This window comes from Bufo bufo, chromosome 6 (genome assembly GCF_905171765.1).
Source record: "Bufo bufo chromosome 6, aBufBuf1.1, whole genome shotgun sequence".
NCBI classification, from domain to species: Eukaryota; Metazoa; Chordata; class Amphibia; order Anura; family Bufonidae; genus Bufo; species Bufo bufo.
The window spans coordinates 343716951-343737503 of NC_053394.1; the positions used below are offsets into that span (position 1 = coordinate 343716951).

Here is a 20553-nt window from a genome sequence, read left to right on the forward strand (position 1 = left end):
ATTTCCGGAGCGCTGCTCCGATCTTCCGGTCCGCAGCTCCGCAAGAAAATAGAGCATGTCCTATTGCGGACAAGAATAGGCATTTCTATGGGGCTGCCGGCCGGGTGTATTCCGGATCCGCAATGCACTACGAAGGTCTGAATGGAGCCTAAGTGATTGACAGCCTTGCCTATATGACCGTGCATAGAAAGGTAGCTCAGTGATTGCTCAGTAGATTGGGTAGTATTTTCATGGACAGGTTCTCATTAGAGGATGCAGCTGAGCCGGCCGGTGCTGTGAAGAACCTGTTTTACGTCCTACAGCCTTGCGCAGCACTGCCCTGCCACCCTCCAGAAGGGAAGAGAATCCTAGACGTACAGCTGTATCCGAGGCACTACCATTTCTTGGCATACTGACTGAGCCGGCAGAGACGTAACTGGACACCATCACACACCGCCAGCTGCCTATTCCCTATAATGCCATCTGGTGGGTTTTGGGCACAAATGCCTGCTTTCTGCTGCACAAGTACTGCTGCGGTGTTTGTGCTGCCAAAAGCAGCCATTTTTGTTGGATCCCATTATAGTGAATGATGAACTGGCGGTGTTTGATGATGCCGGATCCATATCTCCTCCTCTGATGGAACAGACTGTCGAATTTACCTGCCGCAGATGTGAACCCACCATAACAGGACAAACCTGATCCAGTTGGCTAATGTGAATACTGCATTTTGGAGGCCCTCCTTGTATAAAGCTCTTATAATGGGGCCCCCCAGACTTAGGGTCCATTCACACGTCCGTTTTTTCTTTCCTGATCTGTTCCGTTTTTTCAGGAACAGATCTGGACCAGATCTGGACCCATTCATTTTCAATGGGTCCTGGAAAAAATCAGACATTGAGCTGTCCGTTTTTTTCCAGGACCCATTGAAAATGAATGGGTCCAGATCTGGTCCAGATCTGTTCCTGAAAAAACGGAACAGATCAGGAAAGAAAAAACGGATGTGTGAATAGACCCTTAGGTTGTGTATGTTCTGAGGTATTATTATGCTTGTGATGTAGCTTTTTGTACATGAGTGTATATGGCTTGTGAAAGTGTCCCTGTTGTGTCGCTTTACGTCACTTCTGGCTGACACCTTTATATACCCCCTATTGCCGGCACCTTTATATACCCCCTATTGCCGGCACCTTTATATACCCCCTATTGCCGGCACCTTTATATACCCCCTATTGCCGGCACCTTTATATACCCCCTATTGCCGGCACCTTTATATACCCCCTATTGCCGGCACCTTTATATACCCCCTATTGCCGGCACCTTTATATACCCCCTATTGCCGGCACCTTTATATACCCCCTATTGCCGGCACCTTTATATACCCCCTATTGCCGGCACCTTTATATACCCCCTATTGCCGGCACCTTTATATACCCCCTATTGCCGGCACCTTTATATACCCCCTATTGCCGGCACCTTTATATACCCCCTATTGCCGGCACCTTTATATACCCCCTATTGCCGGCACCTTTATATACCCCCTATTGCCGGCACCTTTATATACCCCCTATTGCCGGCACCTTTATATACCCCCTATTGCCGGCACCTTTATATACCCCCTATTGCCGGCACCTTTATATACCCCCTATTGCCGGCACCTTTATATACCCCCTATTGCCGGCACCTTTATATACCCCCTATTGCCGGCACCTTTATATACCCCCTATTGCCGGCACCTTTATATACCCCCTATTGCCGGCACCTTTATATACCCCCTATTGCCGGCACCTTTATATACCCCCTATTGCCGGCACCTTTATATACCCCCTATTGCCGGCACCTTTATATACCCCCTATTGCCGGCACCTTTATATACCCCCTATTGCCGGCACCTTTATATACCCCCTATTGCCGGCACCTTTATATACCCCCTATTGCCGGCACCTTTATATACCCCCTATTGCCGGCACCTTTATATACCCCCTATTGCCGGCACCTTTATATACCCCCTATTGCCGGCACCTTTATATACCCCCTATTGCCGGCACCTTTATATACCCCCTATTGCCGGCACCTTTATATACCCCCTATTGCCGGCACCTTTATATACCCCCTATTGCCGGCACCTTTATATACCCCCTATTGCCGGCACCTTTATATACCCCCTATTGCCGGCACCTTTATATACCCCCTATTGCCGGCACCTTTATATTCCCCTATTGCCGACCCGACCACTTTATATTCCTCTATTGCCGACCCGACCCCTTTATATTCCTCTATTGCCGACCTGACCCCTTTATATTCCTCTATTGCCGACCCGACCACTTTATATTCCTCTATTGCCGACCCGACCACTTTATATTCCTCTATTGCCGACCCGACCACTTTATATTCCTCTATTGCCGACCCGACCACTTTATATTCCTCTATTGCCGACCTGACCCCTTTATATTCCTCTATTGCTGACCTTCCTCCTTTTATTTTTCTCAGTGACTGAAGAGAAGGTGTCGTTGAAACGCAGTTTCCAGCAGATCCAAGAGGAGGAAGATGATGATTATCCCGGAAGCTATTCCCCAAGGGATCCATCGACTGGTCCTCTTCTGGTATGTCCTCCTATCTCTGCCAGCACCCTGTAGAAAGAAACCAGGGCGAGCTCATTAACCCCAGTTGCTCCCATATGTTGCTGTCTGCTCTGTCAGCAGAGACATTAGTATACCTGCCAAGTGTTTCCTCTGCGGATGCCGCCGCCGTACAAGGACATTTTCACCTCTGCCCTAATTAGGAGAATAAAGTCTCGCAATCTAGTTTCTACATTCTAGGTAAATGATGAAAACGAGGAGATGACTCCGGGTCAGTGGGATAGATGTTATCCTGACGTGCGGCAAGGCTCTGCTCATTTTGATGCAGTTTTACTGCTAAACCCCTGCACTGGGGGAGAAGTATTATTTCAGAAATTATACCTTTTAATTCATCACTAGTTTTGGCTATTGAAGAAAATATGTGGCTGTAGGAAACCACCGGATGAATGAGGGACAATTGAAGTCTATGACGATGAGCAGCAAATCCTCATCCTGGGACCCGCACCTACCCTGGGAACGGAGCGGGGATGGTGATGGCCTGAGGACCCTGAGTTTTCCGCCAAGCGCTCTCCCCATCGAAGCTAATGGGAGCTCACCGAGCTTGTGCGGCCACCGCTTCCATCCATTTCTATGGAGCCAGCGCTCTGCTATTTTCAGCGGCCCCATAGAAATGAATGGAGGGCGGCTGTGCATGCGCAGTGTGCCCTCCACAACCATCAGGGATCCGTCCTCTATGTAGGTGCCGGTCCCAGGGGTGGAACCTGCACCTATCAGACAATGGGGGCATATCCTAGTGACATGCCCCCATTGTCTGAGATGGGAATACCCCTTTAAATATTCTGCCGCCCCCCTCACTAGATGATGAATTGTCATGTGGTCTCTGGACAGAGCTGTTCCCCATTCAAGTTACAGGGGAAGGACAGTATACACAGAAAGCTCATGCACATGGCCATATCCAATTTTTCGGCAGGCAAAAAAAAAAAGGATTTTTGAAAAACGTATCTCTTCCGTACGCATTCTGTGTTTTTCTCACTCCCGGCAGTAGAAGGGCTGTTGTGATCTGCAAAAAATGGACCAAAATACGACCTGCAGTGAGATTCTCAGATCCAGCACACATCACTGAAACATTGACTTGTGTGGGTCAGTGTGCTAGTCATGTTAGAAACGGATAGCATGCTGAAGGACATTCTTCTCATGTGCATGAGGCCTAAAAACTGTGAGACTTGGCTGGTCAAGTAGGGTTGTAGTCAAGTATGTTGCATTCATTTTCCTCCAATAACTTGTCTGGCCGGTGTATTTCCTCCCATTAGTCAGTGTCTCTCGTGTATACACAAGATCTTGTCACCCACGGATGTGTGTATCACACGGTTAAGGTTTTAACTTACTGGAAACAAGATCCCGATAATTAGCCGATCAGACAAACCCCTTTCAGACATTAGACCAGCTGAAAATAATCTAAATATGTATTTTGGCTCCTTTCGTCTGTAAACAGTGTGAAGAGGCTTCTTGGTGTTGGCCGGTCATGTGGACCAGCTGTCATGTTAGATGCTAGTTCATGTTGAGATAAAACATGTCCGTGTAGGAGGACCACCATACGTCTTGACTTCTGCTTTGTCTTTATCTGCAGCTCCCAGATAAACCTTGGGATTAAAGGGAACCTGTCATCATCTTTATGCTGATCTCACTAAGTGCAGCATAAAATAGTGACAGAAATGCTGATGTCAGCGTTGTCACTCATGAGCTAAAAGTAAGTGGTTGCCGAGAATCAGCATCATAATCATTACAGCCCAGGCCTTGAGAAGAGTCACATCTACCTGAGAAGAGTCCTGGTTATTCCTAATCTCCTGCTCTCTCACCATCTGCTGATGATTGGCAGTTCTCTCCTAGAGAGAGAGGGGGACAACTATGTAGAAGACTGTCAGTCATCAGCAGGTGGCGGGAGAGCAGGACTTCATGAATAACCAGGACTCTTCTCAGGTGGCCGGGACTCTTTTCCAGGCCCAGTCTGCAATGATTGTGATGTTGGTTCTCGGCAACCACTTACTTGTAACTTATAAATGACAGACCGCTGAAATCATCTCACCTGTCTCTACTTTTTACTGCCGTTAGTATGGACAGCGTAAAGTTGATGACAGGTTCCCTTTAAGCTCATGACTTGTTATATGGAGATCGTATACAGTGTGCAGAAAATAGATGGGATGGAACAGAGGAGCCCTGGAGTGTGGAGACGGTATCGGGGTCAGGAGAGAGGAGTGCGGGAAGAGTTCTGGAGCGTGCAGAGGATGAGCTATGTCTCCGGGGAGGTCCACTTGTCTACTAGGAGTTTCATGGTGGTTTATGATGGTAGCTGTCGGCCGAGAGCTTGCTTGGACGACAAATATTCCTTCCAACACCCCCCATGCCACCTTGGATTGAGGGTGCATGTGTTTTATTAAGAAGAAAGGAACAGGCCACTGGCAAACACCTCTGGTGGTGGCTTGTCTCCATTAACAAAATCTCATCCAGATGACTCTCCTTTTATGTCTCTGAAGGGTTGAGTGTGTTGAAATTCTACATGCTTGATCCTTGTATTCCTCAACATTTGCTATTGGGTGAGAGTCGGGATACCCCAATGCACATTTGATTCCAGCCCCACCAAAATCAGCAGGTCTGCCCAACATTGTATGGCCACCTTTTAAAGTTGTTTTCTGGTCTCCTGATATTGACGACCTATCTTCAGGATGACTGGGTTGCCCCCCTTTCCTCAGGATAGGTCATCACTGTCTTCAGTCATGCCAGCATCCCCACCTCCGCTGATCTGCTGGCACCAAAACAAGAACTTAGAATGGAGCCAGAAGCACAGCTCAGTTAAAGGGGTTGACCCATGTGGAGCGTTGGTAGCATATCTCTAGGATATGCCATCAATGTCTGATAGGTGCAGGTCCTCGATCTAGAGAATGGGGCCCCCAAAGTGAAGCACATTTGCTGAGTGCTCTCCATGTATCGCAATGGGAATACTGAAAATAACCAAGCGAGCGTACTCGGCAATATTTGGAAGTCCCATAGTGATGAATGGAGAGCATGCCACTCAACCCCCACCATCTCCCTATTCAGTAAATAGCCGAGCCAGGAGCTATTTTCAGAAGTCCCGTAGTGGTGAACGGAGGGTGGCTGCGCACGCGCAGTGCACTCTGCATTCACCACTATAGGACTTCTAGAACTAGCCGAGCACTGCTCACTGTAGACTTTGGGGGGCGGAGGCGTTCTGAGATGGGACCCGCACCTATCTGACATTGAAGGCAATATGAAATCAAATTCCCAGATGGGAATATTCCTTTAAAAGTGTAGTGGCTGTGCCGGGATGCTGCAGCACAGACCGCATTCAAGTGCACCCGGAAAACCCCTTTAAGTGTGACAGATTGCAAATGTCATTAAAAGTAACGGCCTTTCATTTCACTGGGCGGCCTGCCACGTTTTATTTTCTGTAAAGAAGCAGGAAAATGCTTAGTGTGTTCCTTCTATATCAGCTGATGATAGATGCTCCCGCCTGTCCTCGGGGGGATACATAAACTGAGCTTGTCCAGATACAAGAACCTTTTATTGAAGTTGTGCTGCTGCTCTTGACAACCAGATTCCAGCCTTGAAGATGAAGGCAGACGCTGCGGTTTTCACTCTGGGCCACGTGTCCATTATTAGTAGCGTACAGTTAAGAAAACGAAGCACAAAATGCGTCGTGAGAGGAAGCGGAGAAGGCTGGGCTCTTCATGGAGCAGACTAATTGAAGGATAACTGAAGACCTAGCGTTCAGGGATAGAAAAAGTCATAAGGTGTGGAAAACAGAAGGCAAACGGCCCACCGAAGAGAGCCGGAGCGTCCCTCCACGGAGCGGGAACGTAGCACTTTAGTGGGAGCTAACAGATGGAGTTTATGGAGCGGGAATGGAGTGAACAGAACTCTGCAAAAGCGAAGGCTTCTAATGGCGACCGTCATAAACCAGGACAATGCGGTAACGACATCCGAGACATCAAATTGATGCAGGGGAATAATACCGGGAATAAATAACTGCCTGCCGGGCTTTTATTGGAGGAAGCAGAAACTTACACCGTCCCCGAGCGATGGGCCGAATGCGGCTTCCATCTACATAATGATTGCACTAGGGTTTTGGAGAGAGCCATGAGTAGAATATAGTGGAGAAGCTAAAAATTGGCATAAAATGGAAATGGAAGCTTTCTAGATATCTAGAGACATGGCCGCTACAGATTAGGTCTCTAGGATGAGTGTATTCAGTATGTGTCAGGCAGAGACATCCGAATGCCTGAGCTGATGATGATTTGTGGGGTACACTGGGACTAATAAAGTGAGATTAATTACCTGTCAAACGGAGAAATAAAAATGACTACATGCTGCACTGAGCACAAAGCTGCCGGGTCCTGAGCTCCTTTCTGTGCCGGCCCTGTAGACACCGCCGTCGCGTTTTACAAGCCTCCATTCTTTTATTAACTCCACTTTTTTCTTTTTACCGTCGTGTTTTGTCATTTATTCCCCATCTTCAAAGTTTGATGCTAAATGTGGCCTAGGATGACATGACCTTATTGTGGAGCTACATCTTCTGCGGCTAGACATTTTGGTTTAAAGGGATCCTTTCGTTCTGCACATGCAGTCCTCTCTGTGGGTCACTTGCTATACAGCTGGAGGAGGCGGGCAGATTGATGTATAGTTTAGTGGGAAAAGATCTTGTATTTTTTTTTTAGCATTTCTATGCCTAGGAGTCCAGTGGGCGGTCCTATCGGTGATTGACAGCCTTCCCTGTATATGTGCATGTAGAGAGAGCTGTCGATCACTCACTTTCCCACATGTGGTAAAGCTATCTGCCAGGATGAGGAACAGCCTTCCGGAGTTCACTGTCTTCGCCCTGGCCGTATATCTCCTTGACTATCCAGCGAGAGTCTGGCCGCTTTCCAGCATGAGCACTGGGTTTCGGCCGGATAAAAACTGGTGCACGCACTGGTTCATGTACAATAGATTACAGTGGAGTCTGATGTGGTCCACCTGCTGAGCCCAAGTGGCTGGTTCTCATTTGTTGCTCTTGGGTGGTGTAATTCTTATAATCTTACCAGCTTTGCAGTAACCAGCTGTGTCCACTACACAGTGGACGTTGCTGTTCCGGTGCCAGAGCTAGTCCACTACAGCTGGTTGACTGGGGTAGTTTGTCGGAACATCTGATCTGACATTGATACCATATGCTATGGCTATAAAGTCCAGGAGAACCCATTTAAACATAATTTTTAAAGAATTTTTGCTAATGTTTATTTTTTTCCGTGTTTCTAAAAGCATGCAGTTTTCACTACCACAGCTGATCCCCATCATAGGCTGATGCTACCCATTTTGTAGAGATCCCTTATCAGCAATCAACTCATTAGCCGTTGTCACAGGCAAGATTTCAATGACGAGTAACACCTCTGTATAGATGACAAAGGATCCACCCTTCGCAATAGGGGAGCTTATCTACTCCTCCCTGTACAGTGGCCTCTGCAGAGGTCACAGAGCCTGCCCACAACACTGTACAATAGAAGGCAAAGAAGATCTCCAGACAACGGGTTCCTATAATTCATGCAGTTGCTATAAAGCGTGTCTCTGAATGCTGTCAATGGCAGACTTGAGCAGGATGGTTTTTCCCACACTTAGGGCTCATGTACACGAGCGTGTGTGCCCCGTGCTCAAGTAGCAGTCCACAATGCATGGGCACTGTCCGTGTGCACGCCATTTGCAGATGCCGACCCATTGACTTGAAGAGATGGTCTACACCGCAAAAAAATAGGACATGTTCTATTTTTTTTTTGCTGTGCGGAGGCACGGACCAAAATCCTTCAGAGGCGATTCGTAGTGCTTCCGATCAGTGCCTCCGCTCCATATATTGAGGATTACAGACCCGTTCAAGTCAATGGGTCCGCGGTCCGCAAGAGACGTTCTGCACCGCAAAAAAAATAGGATATGTTCAATTTTTTTGTAGTGTAGAGGCACGAACCAAAATCCCACAAATCTGTGCCTCCAGCCCCCGCACCTCTCCGTATCTTGAGGATTGCGGACCCATTCAAGTAATTCCGTGAATACGGAGTGCACAGTGCTGGTGCCCGTATATTGCGGACCCACAGCTCCTCCTGCTCTGTCACATGCTGCATTTTGATGGTGACCGGGGTCCCTTTAACACACATTTACACAGCCTGGTTCACCAGCACACGCTTTCGGCCACCATTTCGCACCGTGTGTACATGTTTCATAGCTCACACATTTGCTCTGCAGCTCCAGTAAATTTTCCAGCCGCCAATTAAAACTCCCAGAGGAATCTGTCAAACCGATGATGCATTTTTACTGTAAGGTTTCTCGCTTCATCTTAAATGTGTTGAAAGAAGTGCTGGAAAAATTGCTCGTAGATGTAAAATTCTAAAAATGTAAATGATTCATAGCGGTGACAAAATGCAGGCTTTGCCGCAGATAAAATGGTTTTACTGCTTAAATAATACCGTACATCACGGCTTTGAGCAGAGCGTGCACAGACCTCATTAGAGGCTTCATTTCAGGCAGTGAATTTTAGCCAGCGTTAACATGCAATTTATTATAGTCTATTTTTGGTGAATAATTAAGCAGTTTTAAAGCTTGGATACCTTTACTTCCTCATCCAGAGTCATATCCGTTTTTTTTCTGTCTTATTTTTTAGACTGAAGATCTAATTAAAGCACTGCAGGATCTGGAGAATGCCGCTTCTGGAGATGCTGCTGTTAGGCAGAAAATTGCATCCCTTCCACAAGAAGTTCAGGACGTCTCCTTACTGGAGAAGATCACGGGTAAGACCGTCTGTCTCGTATGCCACCTTGAATCTTTCTCAGCAGCTTTCACATTCATGCATAGACTTTCTTTTTGCAGATGTCTGGCCTCCGCAGTGCAGGATCGCCAGACCATGCTGCCAGCACTAATACGGAGATCGTAATATTCTTTCCAGATTTTCTGGGCTGTGTAACCCCCCCAAAAAAAATAAAAAATCTGAACGGCCTGGTAAATTTGTGTATACATTTTTCAGATAAAGAGGCAGCAGACCGTCTGTCCAAGACTGTAGATGAGGCTTGTCTCCTACTGGCAGAGTACAACGGGCGGCTGGCGGCAGAACTGGACGATCGGCGGCAGCTGGCACGGATGCTGATGGATTACACACAGAGCCAAAAAGAGGCTCTAAGTAACAAGGAGAAGAAGCTGGAGGTACGGACACGTGTGCGTGAGGCCTAAAGGGGTTGTCCAATCTGGGCATATCGCTGGGACCCGCTCCTCATTCAAGAACAGGGCCCCACCAGTGTGAAATATTTTTGTCTGATAGTTCCAAGAAAGATCTTTCGTTCATCACCCACTTTCATTGACCGTGTATGGCAGTTTGGACAACTGTAGTGGCCAATATGGACCAAAATGTGTACGGCCGTGTCTGCGAAATGTTAGTTTGTTCAATTGCTCTTCAGTCAAAACCAACTCCCATCTAATGTGTATGGCCACCTTTAAAGGTCCTCTGTCAGCAGATTTGTACCTATGAAACAGTTTGTGTGCTTGGCAGCTAGAGGCATCTGTGTTGCCTTCCTCTGGATCAGCTTGCAGGATGACAGGCCGAACTGGATGGACAAATGTCTTTTTTCAGCCTTATGTACTATGTAACTATATGTGCCCGCATTGCTGAGACAATTGGGTAGGAGCAACGGGGGTGTTGCCTTTATACTTGGAGGCTCTGCTCTCTCTGCAACTGCCTACTGCACTGTGATTGACAGGACCAGGCGTGATGAGGTTAATCCAAGTGCAGAGGGCACGGAAGGGACACATATGAACATGGGGCCAACGCAGATGTCTTCAGCTGCCAAGTGCACATGTAACAGGTCAGACAGTGTCATAGGTACAAACCTGCTGATAGCTTCCCTCTAAATGAGCCATGCTGATCACCATTCACGGGGCTGCATATTGGGCACAAGACCAAGCCAAACAGCAGAGATTAAAGGAGGTGTCCCACGAAAAAAAATTCTACATTTTTAAAATCAGCACCTGGATCTGAAGACTTTTATAATTGCATGTAATTAAAAATTTTGTATCGCTACCAAGATATTCACTAAAAATCTATCTGTATAGTGCCACCTGCAGTTTTCCCTTTTTCTAAAATCTCTGTCCAGCTCACTGAGGTGGACATACATGTTCAGTTACATCCTTCACCAGCTGCAGTGGGAAGGACATGCTCCCCGGAGAAAGTTCAGGCCCCCACTTCCATCAAACAGTTGCTCTAGCAGAGCAATTGTAGCAATGAATGAGGAGATCTCTGGATCCATCTGAGGTACAGGGCTGGTCCATTTGAAAGAGATTCTCATGTACTACATAGTCTGGTGATCATTTTTTGCATTACTCATTGGATAACCCCTTTAAAAGATCCACCCATGTAAATAGAAAAATTATGGCAAAAAGGATCTTCTAGCCATCAGAAATGCCGACTTTGGTAAGTGTTAGTTGCAGCAGATGTCAGAGGTTCAACGGAACATTTGGACATTTTGTAAAGTGAGCGTCTAGACTTGACAGAAACCTATAAACGCGCCTGATGGCTGTGCGATTCAGCATGCTGAGCGCTTCATAGAGCCGAATGGCTGTGAAGAACTCGCGTAAGCGCTCAGGCATATCGCTCTGCCCATGGGACATACTGCTTAGCGGAGTCTGCATCCTCAGTTCCCAGCAGACCCATACCATGTTTGATGAGATGACAAGCAGTGGGAAAGTGGTGGGAGGCTGGAGTCTGACTAATAAACCAAGCATCACAGAGGACACAGTGTTTTCGAAGGAGTTGTTTGAGGGTCTGTGTCACAGGCTACCAAAAATTGTGGGTTAATAATGATGCCTTTCCATGCAAGAACTTTTCATGGCCATTACCGATAATGCAAGGTTTGGAAGGAAACCCTAGTGTTAGATCAGATGCAATATACAGTACAGACCAAAAGTTTGGACACACCTTCTCATTCAAAGAGTTTTCTTTATTTTTATGACTATGAAAATTGTAGATTCACACTGAAGGCATCAAAACTATGAATTAACACATGTGGAATTATATACATAACAAACAAGTGTGAAACAACTGAAAATATGTCATATTCTAGGTTCTTCCAAGTAGCCACCTTTTGCTTTGATTACTGCTTTGCACACTCTTGGCATTCTCTTGATGAGCTTCAAGTGGTAGTCCCCTGAAATGGTTTTCACTTCACAGGTGTGCCCTGTCAGGTTTAATAAGTGGGATTTCTTGCCTTATAAATGGGGTTGGGACCATCAGTTGCGTTGAGGAGAAATCAGGTGGATACACAGCTGATAGTCCTACTGAATAGACTGTTAGAATTTGTATTATGGCAAGAAAAAAAGCAGCTAAGTAAAGAAAAACGAGTGGCGATCATTACTTTAAGAAATGAAGGTCAGTCAGTCAGCCAGCCGAAAAATTGGGAAAACTTTGAAAGTAAGGGCTATTTGACCATGAAGGAGAGTGATGGGGTGCTGCGCCAGATGACCTGGCCTCCACAGTCACCGGACCTGAACCGAATCGAGATGGTTTGGGGTGAGCTGGACCGCAGAGTGAAGGCAAAAGGGCCAACAAGTGCTAAGCATCTCTGGGAACTCCTTCAAGACTGTTGGAAAACCATTTCAGGGGACTACCTCTTGAAGCTCATCAAGAGAATGCCAAGAGTGTGCAAAGCAGTAATCAAAGCAAAAGGTGGCTACTTTCAAGAACCTAGAATATGACATATTTTCAGTTGTTTCACACTTATTTGTTATGTATATAATTCCACATGTGTTAATTCATAGTTTTGATGCCTTCAGTGTGAATCTACAATTTTCATAGTCATGAAAATAAAGAAAACTCTTTGAATGAGAAGGTGTGTCCAAACTTTTGGTCTGTACTGTACGTAGCCTTTAAAGGGGTTGTCCAGGATTAGAAAACCCGCATTGACACCTATCCATGAGTTGTTGTGTCTGGAACTGCGAGTCAGTTCCATTAAGGTGAGTGGGTTTAAGTTGCAGTACCACACACAATCTGTGGCCAGGAGTGGCGCTGTACATGGAAGAAAGTAGTTATGCTTTATTAATTGACCCCTTTAGTCCTATAGTAAGTAGGTGCAGGTTTGAAGCATTGACAGAAACATATCTGAGAATGAAGACCATTCATGTAATGAGTCACTTGAATATTTGGTGAGCAACCTAGAGGCCTTGAGTGGTCTTATTTTACAGACCTAAATAGGGAGCAAGGTGCTGCTAAACACCTTTTGGCGTTGGCCTGTCTTCTGTAAAAACGAAAGGATAGAAACCCAACTACCTGGTCCTTCTTTCCATCAATATCTGCCCCAGGACAGTTAGGAGACCCCCATAAACAGATGGTATGTGTTTGCCCACTTTAGCCTTCACGTCAAGTTCATAAACCTTCAGTCCCCTTATTTCTATAAATTTCATCCCTTGTATCCCATATCTGATCCAGAACTATGGAGTGTGTGTGGGAGGCATGTGGCATCAAGGGACTTCCATAACTGTAAGGTACAATAAGAAACGTCTTCCGTACCTGTACCCAGCCTGAAGTCATTTCGAGAATCGAGAGTCTTCACTGCCTGTACCCATATTGCCAATCCATACCCAACCGGGTGCAACACTCTACATTGAGTCCTACTGGGAGCCGTAGTCACCGATTGCTTGGGCATATAAAATGCTTGACATTATCTAAGCTTTTCTTGGAGTATATTTGCCTACTTCCTGAGGTTAAACTTTAGCCATTTACAACAGTTAACCTTTCATTTGGGGAGTTTTGTAAATGTTCTCCAGACTTCATTTGGCCTTTTTGCAGCTCCTGTGTATCACATTGCACTTCAGGCTGCAGAATACCATTCTGTGCTAAATCTTTCAGACGAGCTCTCTGAAAGATCGGTCCTGTCTTCTCTTGAAGAGAAGCTGAATCATATATCTGATCATAATCAACTTTAATTTGATAATCGCTTATCTTAAAGGGGTCTGGAGACCGATGTTTCAGAGAGCTCGTCCGATGGAGTGAGCAGGGAATGGGAGTGAACAGCTTGCTATTAATTGTGATACATAGAAGGTGGTTCAAAAATGATTTTTTTTTTACTCCTAATGCACACAATTCAATAAAAAAAAATGTCAGTGGTGTAAGGCTGATAAGCTGCTGCCATATCTCTCTGGGGCAACGGATCTCGGCTGTGAACAAAGTATCGGCCTTGTGGAAATCCAACATGCCCAGCCCAAATTAGGCCCCTTTCACACGAGCGAGTATTCTGCGCGGATGCAATGCGTGATGCAAACGCATTTTGCCCCTGCACGGAATCCGGACCCATTCATTTCAACGGGGCTGTGTACGTGAGCGTTGGTTTTCACGCATCACTTGTGCATTGCGTGACAATCGCAGCATGTTCTATATTCTGCAATTTTCACGCAACTCTGGCCCCATAGAAGAAAATGGAGCTGCATGGTTGCTAAGAGATGTTGTTTGTATGCATTCAGTTTTTTATCACGCGCGTACAAAACGCATCAAAATGTGTTGTACCCGCGCGATAACAACTGAACGCGATCACAGGCAAAGTCATTCCGTTTTGCCTGCGATCGCGTTCAGTTATCGCGCATCACGCATTTTTCACTGAACGCATTCGCAACGCATCTCCCTAATCTGGACACGCTCGTCTGCAAGGGGCCTTAGGAGAAATCTAAATCTGCATGTTCAGCCAGTAATTATTTAATACAGGGCTCAGCCATCTCCAGCGCTCCAGTTGTGCAACTAAAACTCCTAGCATGCTCCATTACACTTCAAGTGTGCATGCTGGGAGTTGTAGTTTCCCGACTGCTTGAGTGTTGGACGTTGCTGACTCCTGATGTAATGTGTGTGGTCCACCTTCACTATATCTCACCATGCTTTCCATCCGTATCAGTTACATTACATGTCTTCGTTTTCGCTTTATATCAAGATCATTATCTAATTGGATGTGTTTGACCTCTCATTCACCTCGCCCTCCCATCTGTAGCCCTGCCAGGCGCACATCGTGCTCCCGTAGAACATGCCTGTACCGTGGCTCATTGGCAGCCGCCCAGACTGGGGGTAATCTGGGTTTCATCCATCAGCGTGTCACCTGTAATTGAGTACAGTCATTATAATTCTTCCTCTGCTAGCATGGAAGTATCCAAACCTCAAAAATTCTCCCCATCCCATCGAATCCGGAATGGAATTTATTTTTCAAGCAATTCTACAGCTTCTTTCAGTCAGACGTTTCACTTTGGGATGTTCTTGACTGTTCTTTAAAGTTCAGATGATTGGCTTAATTATCTGCTGTAGGTGTGGAAGATTACATGAGCATACATATCTTCACGTGTGAAAAGCATCACGTTTTTCGTAGTACGTTAATCTAGTGAGACCTTAGAGGTCCCACCTTTGGATCTTTTTGCCCATCAGTGATCATTTGTTAGAAGGTGTTTTGGAAACTTGAAGCTCGTGGGTAGTGTCCTATGTAGCTCAGCCGTAGCCACAGTGCAGCCATAGCTCCCAAATCCGCACGGTTTGCAGATAACTGGCCGTTGATTGTTAGTGGGCACATGATTTGCCTAAAACTGTGTGGTCATTAACGATCAGTAACCAGTTGACAATTCATTTGTAGACCCAGTGGATTTGGGTCTCTTGGTTGTGTCACGAACATGCCACTTATGTAGTGCATTTTGTATGCAAACACCAGAAACATAAATATAGCAGTAATGCAGTTTATTCACAATATGAAAATTAGAAGCTTTTTTCACACAATTTTCATCAAAATTGTGTTGAGCCCATCTACCAGTGACAAAGTGGCTTCCAACAGATGAGACTTGCCTCACTTGGACTTTTGGCCTACTAAACTCTGGGCAATGTAGATTCCAGCTATATTATACTCTGACAGGTAGTGCACCGTCCAAATCAGGGCTTCTAATCAGAGTATAATATAGCTGGATTCTACATTGCCTGGAGTTTTATATGCAAAAAGCCCAGAAGAGACACATCTGATAATGTAGGTGCCATCCGTTGGAAGCCACCTGGGCGCTGGTAGATGGGCCCAACTCAATTGTAATAAAAAAGCTGCTTCTAATTTTCAAACAGTAAGTATAGCAGTGATGTAGTTTACATTTATCCATCTTTCCAGTAGCTGCATGTGTCTTTGTGCATGGCAGCGTGCTGCTGCTACTTGTAGTCCTTGTTTTTCAGCCATGGTAGTGTGCACCTGAACCCTCTTTTTCACATTGTTTGGATGTGCTGTTCTAACTTAGTTTTTTGCTTTATATGTCAACCTACATTTTAATAGGCTTGTCCCACAAAAAATATTTTCCAGTTTTGAAACGAGCACCTGAATCTGAATACTTTCGTTATTGATTGTAATTAAAGGAACTCTGTCACCTGCTTTAACCATTTTTAAGCTGGCACCATCGCTATGTGGACTAAAGTACCTTTTTTCCAGCAGTCTTCTTTTTACTTGATTTCGTTTTGTAGTTTTGATATAAAAGCGCTTTTTCTGATATGCTAATGAGTGTCCAAGGTGCCCAGAGGGGCGTTTTTTTCCCTCTCCGGAGCCCAGTGACGCCCCCCTGCAGTGCACAGCCCGCCCTAATTTGAATTCCAAGAATGCCTCCTGATCATCAAATAACCTCCCACAGCCCGGCAAACGGTTCCGCCCCCTCCCCACGTCATAGTCTACCTTATAGAAATGCCGCGTCCTTCTTCCTGTCTGCGGCCAGAAAACTTGCGCAGGCGCAGTACCGCCTGCGGCCTGCGCCTGTGCGATCATCAACCTCCTGAGGGCAACAGCCTCAAAAGTCTCACTGGGCATGCGCCGAGCCCAGTGATGTGACCTGAGCGCTGTTGCCCTCAGGACGTTGATGATCGCGCAGGCCGCAGGCGGTACTGCGCCTGCGCGAGTTTTCGGGCCGCAGACAGGAAGAAGGACGGGGCATTTCTATAAGGTAGACTATGACGTGTGGAGGGGGCGGAACCATTTGCCGGGCTGTGGGAGGTTATTTGATGATCAGGAGGCATTCTTGGAATTCAAATTAAGGCGGGCTGTGCACTGCAGGGGGGCGTCACTGGGCTCCGGAGAGGGGAAAAAAACGCCCCTCTGGGCTCCTTGGACCCTAATTAGCATAACATAAAAAGCGCTTTTATATCAAAACTACAAAACGAAATCAAGTAAAAAGAAGACTGCTGGAAAAAAGGTACTTTAGTCCACATAGTGATGGTGCCAGCTTAAAAATGGTTAAAGCAGGTGACAGATTCCCTTTAACATTTTTGCATAGCCACTGAGTTATTCAATACACTATATCTGTATTGTATCACCTGCAGTTTGGTGTTTTTCCAAATGTTTCTGTGCACCTTGTTGAGGTGGTCATACATGCACTATTCCGTCCATCAACTGCAACCATCCATATCTGCTGTTAGAAGCTGGGACAGTTTCAATGAGAGACCTGCAGCAGAAAGGACACTCTCTCCTTGAGCTGTGACAGTGTGCTACTTCAGAAAGGACACGCCCTGTAAGCCGTCACTATGAAATTAAATTTAGCGGAGCAATGACTGGGGAGATCTCTGGATCCATGTGAGGTACAGGGCTGGTTCTAGCTTTGTTAGAAAGAGATTGTCATGTACTATATGATGTTTTTACATTATGATTTTTTACATTAACCATGGGAAAACCCCTTTAATGTTACATCTTCTCCCCGAAAAAAAAAATGCCATTTTCGCGAAACAACGCTGTGTGTGAAAGCAGCCGTGCAGCACAGTGACGCTCCTGATCCCCCTTGAAAGGAGTTTGTTGTAGCTCCCTGCAGGGGCCAGGGGTGTCTCTGTGCAGGATAAATAACAAAGGTCTTATCCTTTTCAGGATTCAGGACCCCACAACGGATCAGCGTATTATGGTAGAATTTTTTATTTATTTTATTAATTTTTTACTCCACAACTTTGATGATTTTTCTCTCTGGTTTTATGTCTCTCTAGGAATACAAGCAAAAGTTAGCCCGTGTCACGCAGGTACGAAAAGAACTGAAGTCCCACATACAGAGTCTACCTGACCTCTCGCTGCTCCCCAACGTCACAGGAGGGCTCGCGCCTCTTCCTTCCGCCGGTGATCTCTTCTCCACCGATTAGGACCAGACTCCTATTTGGGGACACTCCTTTGTCCACCCTAAGTCTTCAGTAGTCACCAGCATAGGAGAAGGAGTGCGGAGCAGAGACTGGAAGGTTCTCCGTCGTGTGCAAGATGCAACGTGTTCACTGCGGCCACCATCGTAGCAGTGCGTTAGTAAAGGCAGCCTAGTCCCCTCATCTCCCAGATTCCCATGTAGTGTCTGCTGCTTGTGGACAGAGCCACGAAGACATCTCCACCTGTGTTTTTTTTTATAGACTTGTTTACGGAGCGTGTGCACAGATTATGCTTCTTTATCAGCTTTCTCTGGCAGCTTTATCTTTGGGGAATGGATTTGTGTTGTGCAGCGTGGCTAGTCCTTCTGTCATTTGCTGCTGGACCAGAAGAATACACAATATATAGTGTCATTTCCGAAATCCTTGTGTCCTAATTGTGTGGAAAGCATTTACTGCTAACTTTACGGGGGCACAAACTGCGGACACGGGATCCACCGCATTCACTTCTCCTGTGGATGAGGGGATGAGTGTTGATTATGAGACCTTCAGGCTGTTCGCACACATTAGATTACTGGTGACTGATCTTGATTTGAGATCCGCCAATGTCCTCATGTATATGAGGGGCCTCCTGACTCTCTCTTTGATGGCAGACCATTCTGGATTTAACATACCTGATCCTTTGGTCACGGTCTTGCCTATCACCCAGCTGGGCGTGCACGTGTTCTCAGTGAAGAGAGGCGAATAAGCTGCCGCTGGAAACCCCTAGAAGTGGCTTATCTCCTATGAAATCAAAGGATCGGGCATGTTGAAATCCAGCATGCACAATCCATCTTTTCCCCAACATGCCTCCATATCTCTGACCTCGGATATTGGGGGAGAGTCAGGACACCGTCATACCTATAAGATGGGTGGCTCGTTTCACGGAATTTGGTGGGTTTGGCCTACATTCATCTAATGGGTATGGCCACCTGTTGCAGTTCGTTACAGTGTATCAGCGTAGGTATTAGCAATTACACTGGAATCTAAGGAAGGAGAGTACTGCTGGGTTTAGTTTAGGATTACCCAGGCCAGTAGGCTCCAAGCTGTGGCTATCCCAGCAGGGAGTTGTCTTACTTTTTAGTTTCTGAAAGTAAACTGTGTTTCTGTTCACTGACAGCAAGCAGGGATCTAGGTTAGAAATTGCAGAACTTTTCAATAGAACATAAGGAATAGCTGTTTGTAGAAGACTGGGCAACTCCTGGATAGTCGGATTTGACTGAACTAAACCATGCTCTTCGGGTCATACTCCTGGCACAACACATGAACAAGATAGTCTTCAGTGGGTCATCGTATGAAAGCGGGGGTCCCCATTCACTGCTATGGGAAAGCAGAGCCAGGTGTCATCCAAAACTTAAGGAATTGTATTTTTGGTTGTTGAGTGCAAACCTACCTTTTATAATGTCTGCTGTGTTAGATTTTGACAAATATGTGGACCTTTTACCTGAGCAAGATCATCATTTCATAAAGAAGTCTTCTGCGGAAGCGTCACCGCGATGGGCCACCCGGGAAGTGACATTTTTCAGCCATTTCAACTCTTGGAGTTAGTGTGAAATAACGGGGAAAGCTTCCTGTAACGTATAACACATTGCACCGGAATACGAGAACTGCACTGACTTGTGGGGGGAGAGCGCACGTAGATGCAGAATATACTGGGTCTTCATCTGACGATGAAGCAACATTTACAGCTGTCATCGGAACTGGATCCATACCAAGCCGATCTTTGTACCAGGTTGATGTTCGTGAATGAGGGAATTAAAGGGGTTGTCTTACTTCAGCTAATAGCATTTATTATGGAGAGAAAGTTAATACAAGGTACTTACTGATGTATTGTGATTCTCCATATTGCCTCCTTTGCTGGCTGGATTCATTTTTGCATCACATGATACGCTGCTTGTTTCCATGCTTACGACCACCCTGCAATCCATCAGTGGTGGTCGTGCTTGCACACTGTAAAAAAAAAAAAAAAAAAAAAGGACCAGAGTCCCGGTCACCACAGAGGCCGCCATTTTTTCCTATAGTATACAAGCACGACCACCACTGATAGATTGCAAGGTGGTCGTAACCCCTGGAAACGAGCAGTGTATAATGTGATGGAAGAATGAATCCAGCCGGCAAAGGAGGCAATATGGACAATCACAATACATTAGTAAGTGCCTTGTATTAACTTTCTTTACATGATAAATGCCACTTGTTAAAGTGACAAAACCCCTTTAAGTTGCCCTTGCTTGAAAAGGGAGGCGGGATATTTCCTGAACCTGTATAGTCCGTTAGAAATGTTTCTGTTCCCAGAGCTGCCGCTGTGTCATAATGGAGTTGGGAGACGAGTGGTTTGCTTAGGGCTCATTCACACAAATGTATTTTTGGTCCGCATCCGATCTGCTTTTTTTGCGGGTCAGATGCGGACCCATTCACTACAGTGGGGCCGCAAAAAAATGAGGACGGCACACCATGTGCTGTCCGCATCCATATGTCCGTTCTGTGGCACCTGCAAAAATATAGAACATGTCCTATTCTTGTCTGCATTACGGTCAAGGATAGGACAGTTCTAATATGAGCCGAACATTCCACTACATAAAATACAGAACACCCATGGCTGGTATTCGTGTTATGCGAATCCGCAATTTGCATACCGCAAAAATGGCTACGGCCGTGTGCATGGGCCCTTAGGAAAATAATCCTATAAGCACCTCTGGCGGCTGCTTATCTTCTATGAGATCAAAGGATCGGGCATGTTGAAATCCAACATGCTCAACCCTCCTTTCCCCAAACATCTGCTGTCGGAAGAGAGTGATGACA

General features: G+C 46.0%; 1 protein-coding gene across 2 annotated transcripts in view; it reads left to right on the top strand.

Annotated features, from left to right (window-relative positions):
- The window catches only part of RPRD1B (regulation of nuclear pre-mRNA domain containing 1B), a 71444-nt gene extending 51734 nt beyond the window's left edge, over window positions 1-19710 (top strand). For both annotated transcript variants that reach the window (XM_040435831.1, XM_040435830.1), the window contains 4 exons: window positions 2461-2573; window positions 9244-9370; window positions 9604-9779; window positions 17575-19710. In XM_040435831.1, the coding sequence (XP_040291765.1) occupies window positions 2461-2573; window positions 9244-9370; window positions 9604-9779; window positions 17575-17724 (566 nt within the window). In that variant the 3' untranslated portion in view covers window positions 17725-19710. The remainder of the gene's footprint in view (window positions 1-2460; window positions 2574-9243; window positions 9371-9603; window positions 9780-17574) is intronic.
- Window positions 19711-20553: the final 843 nt, after the last annotated feature.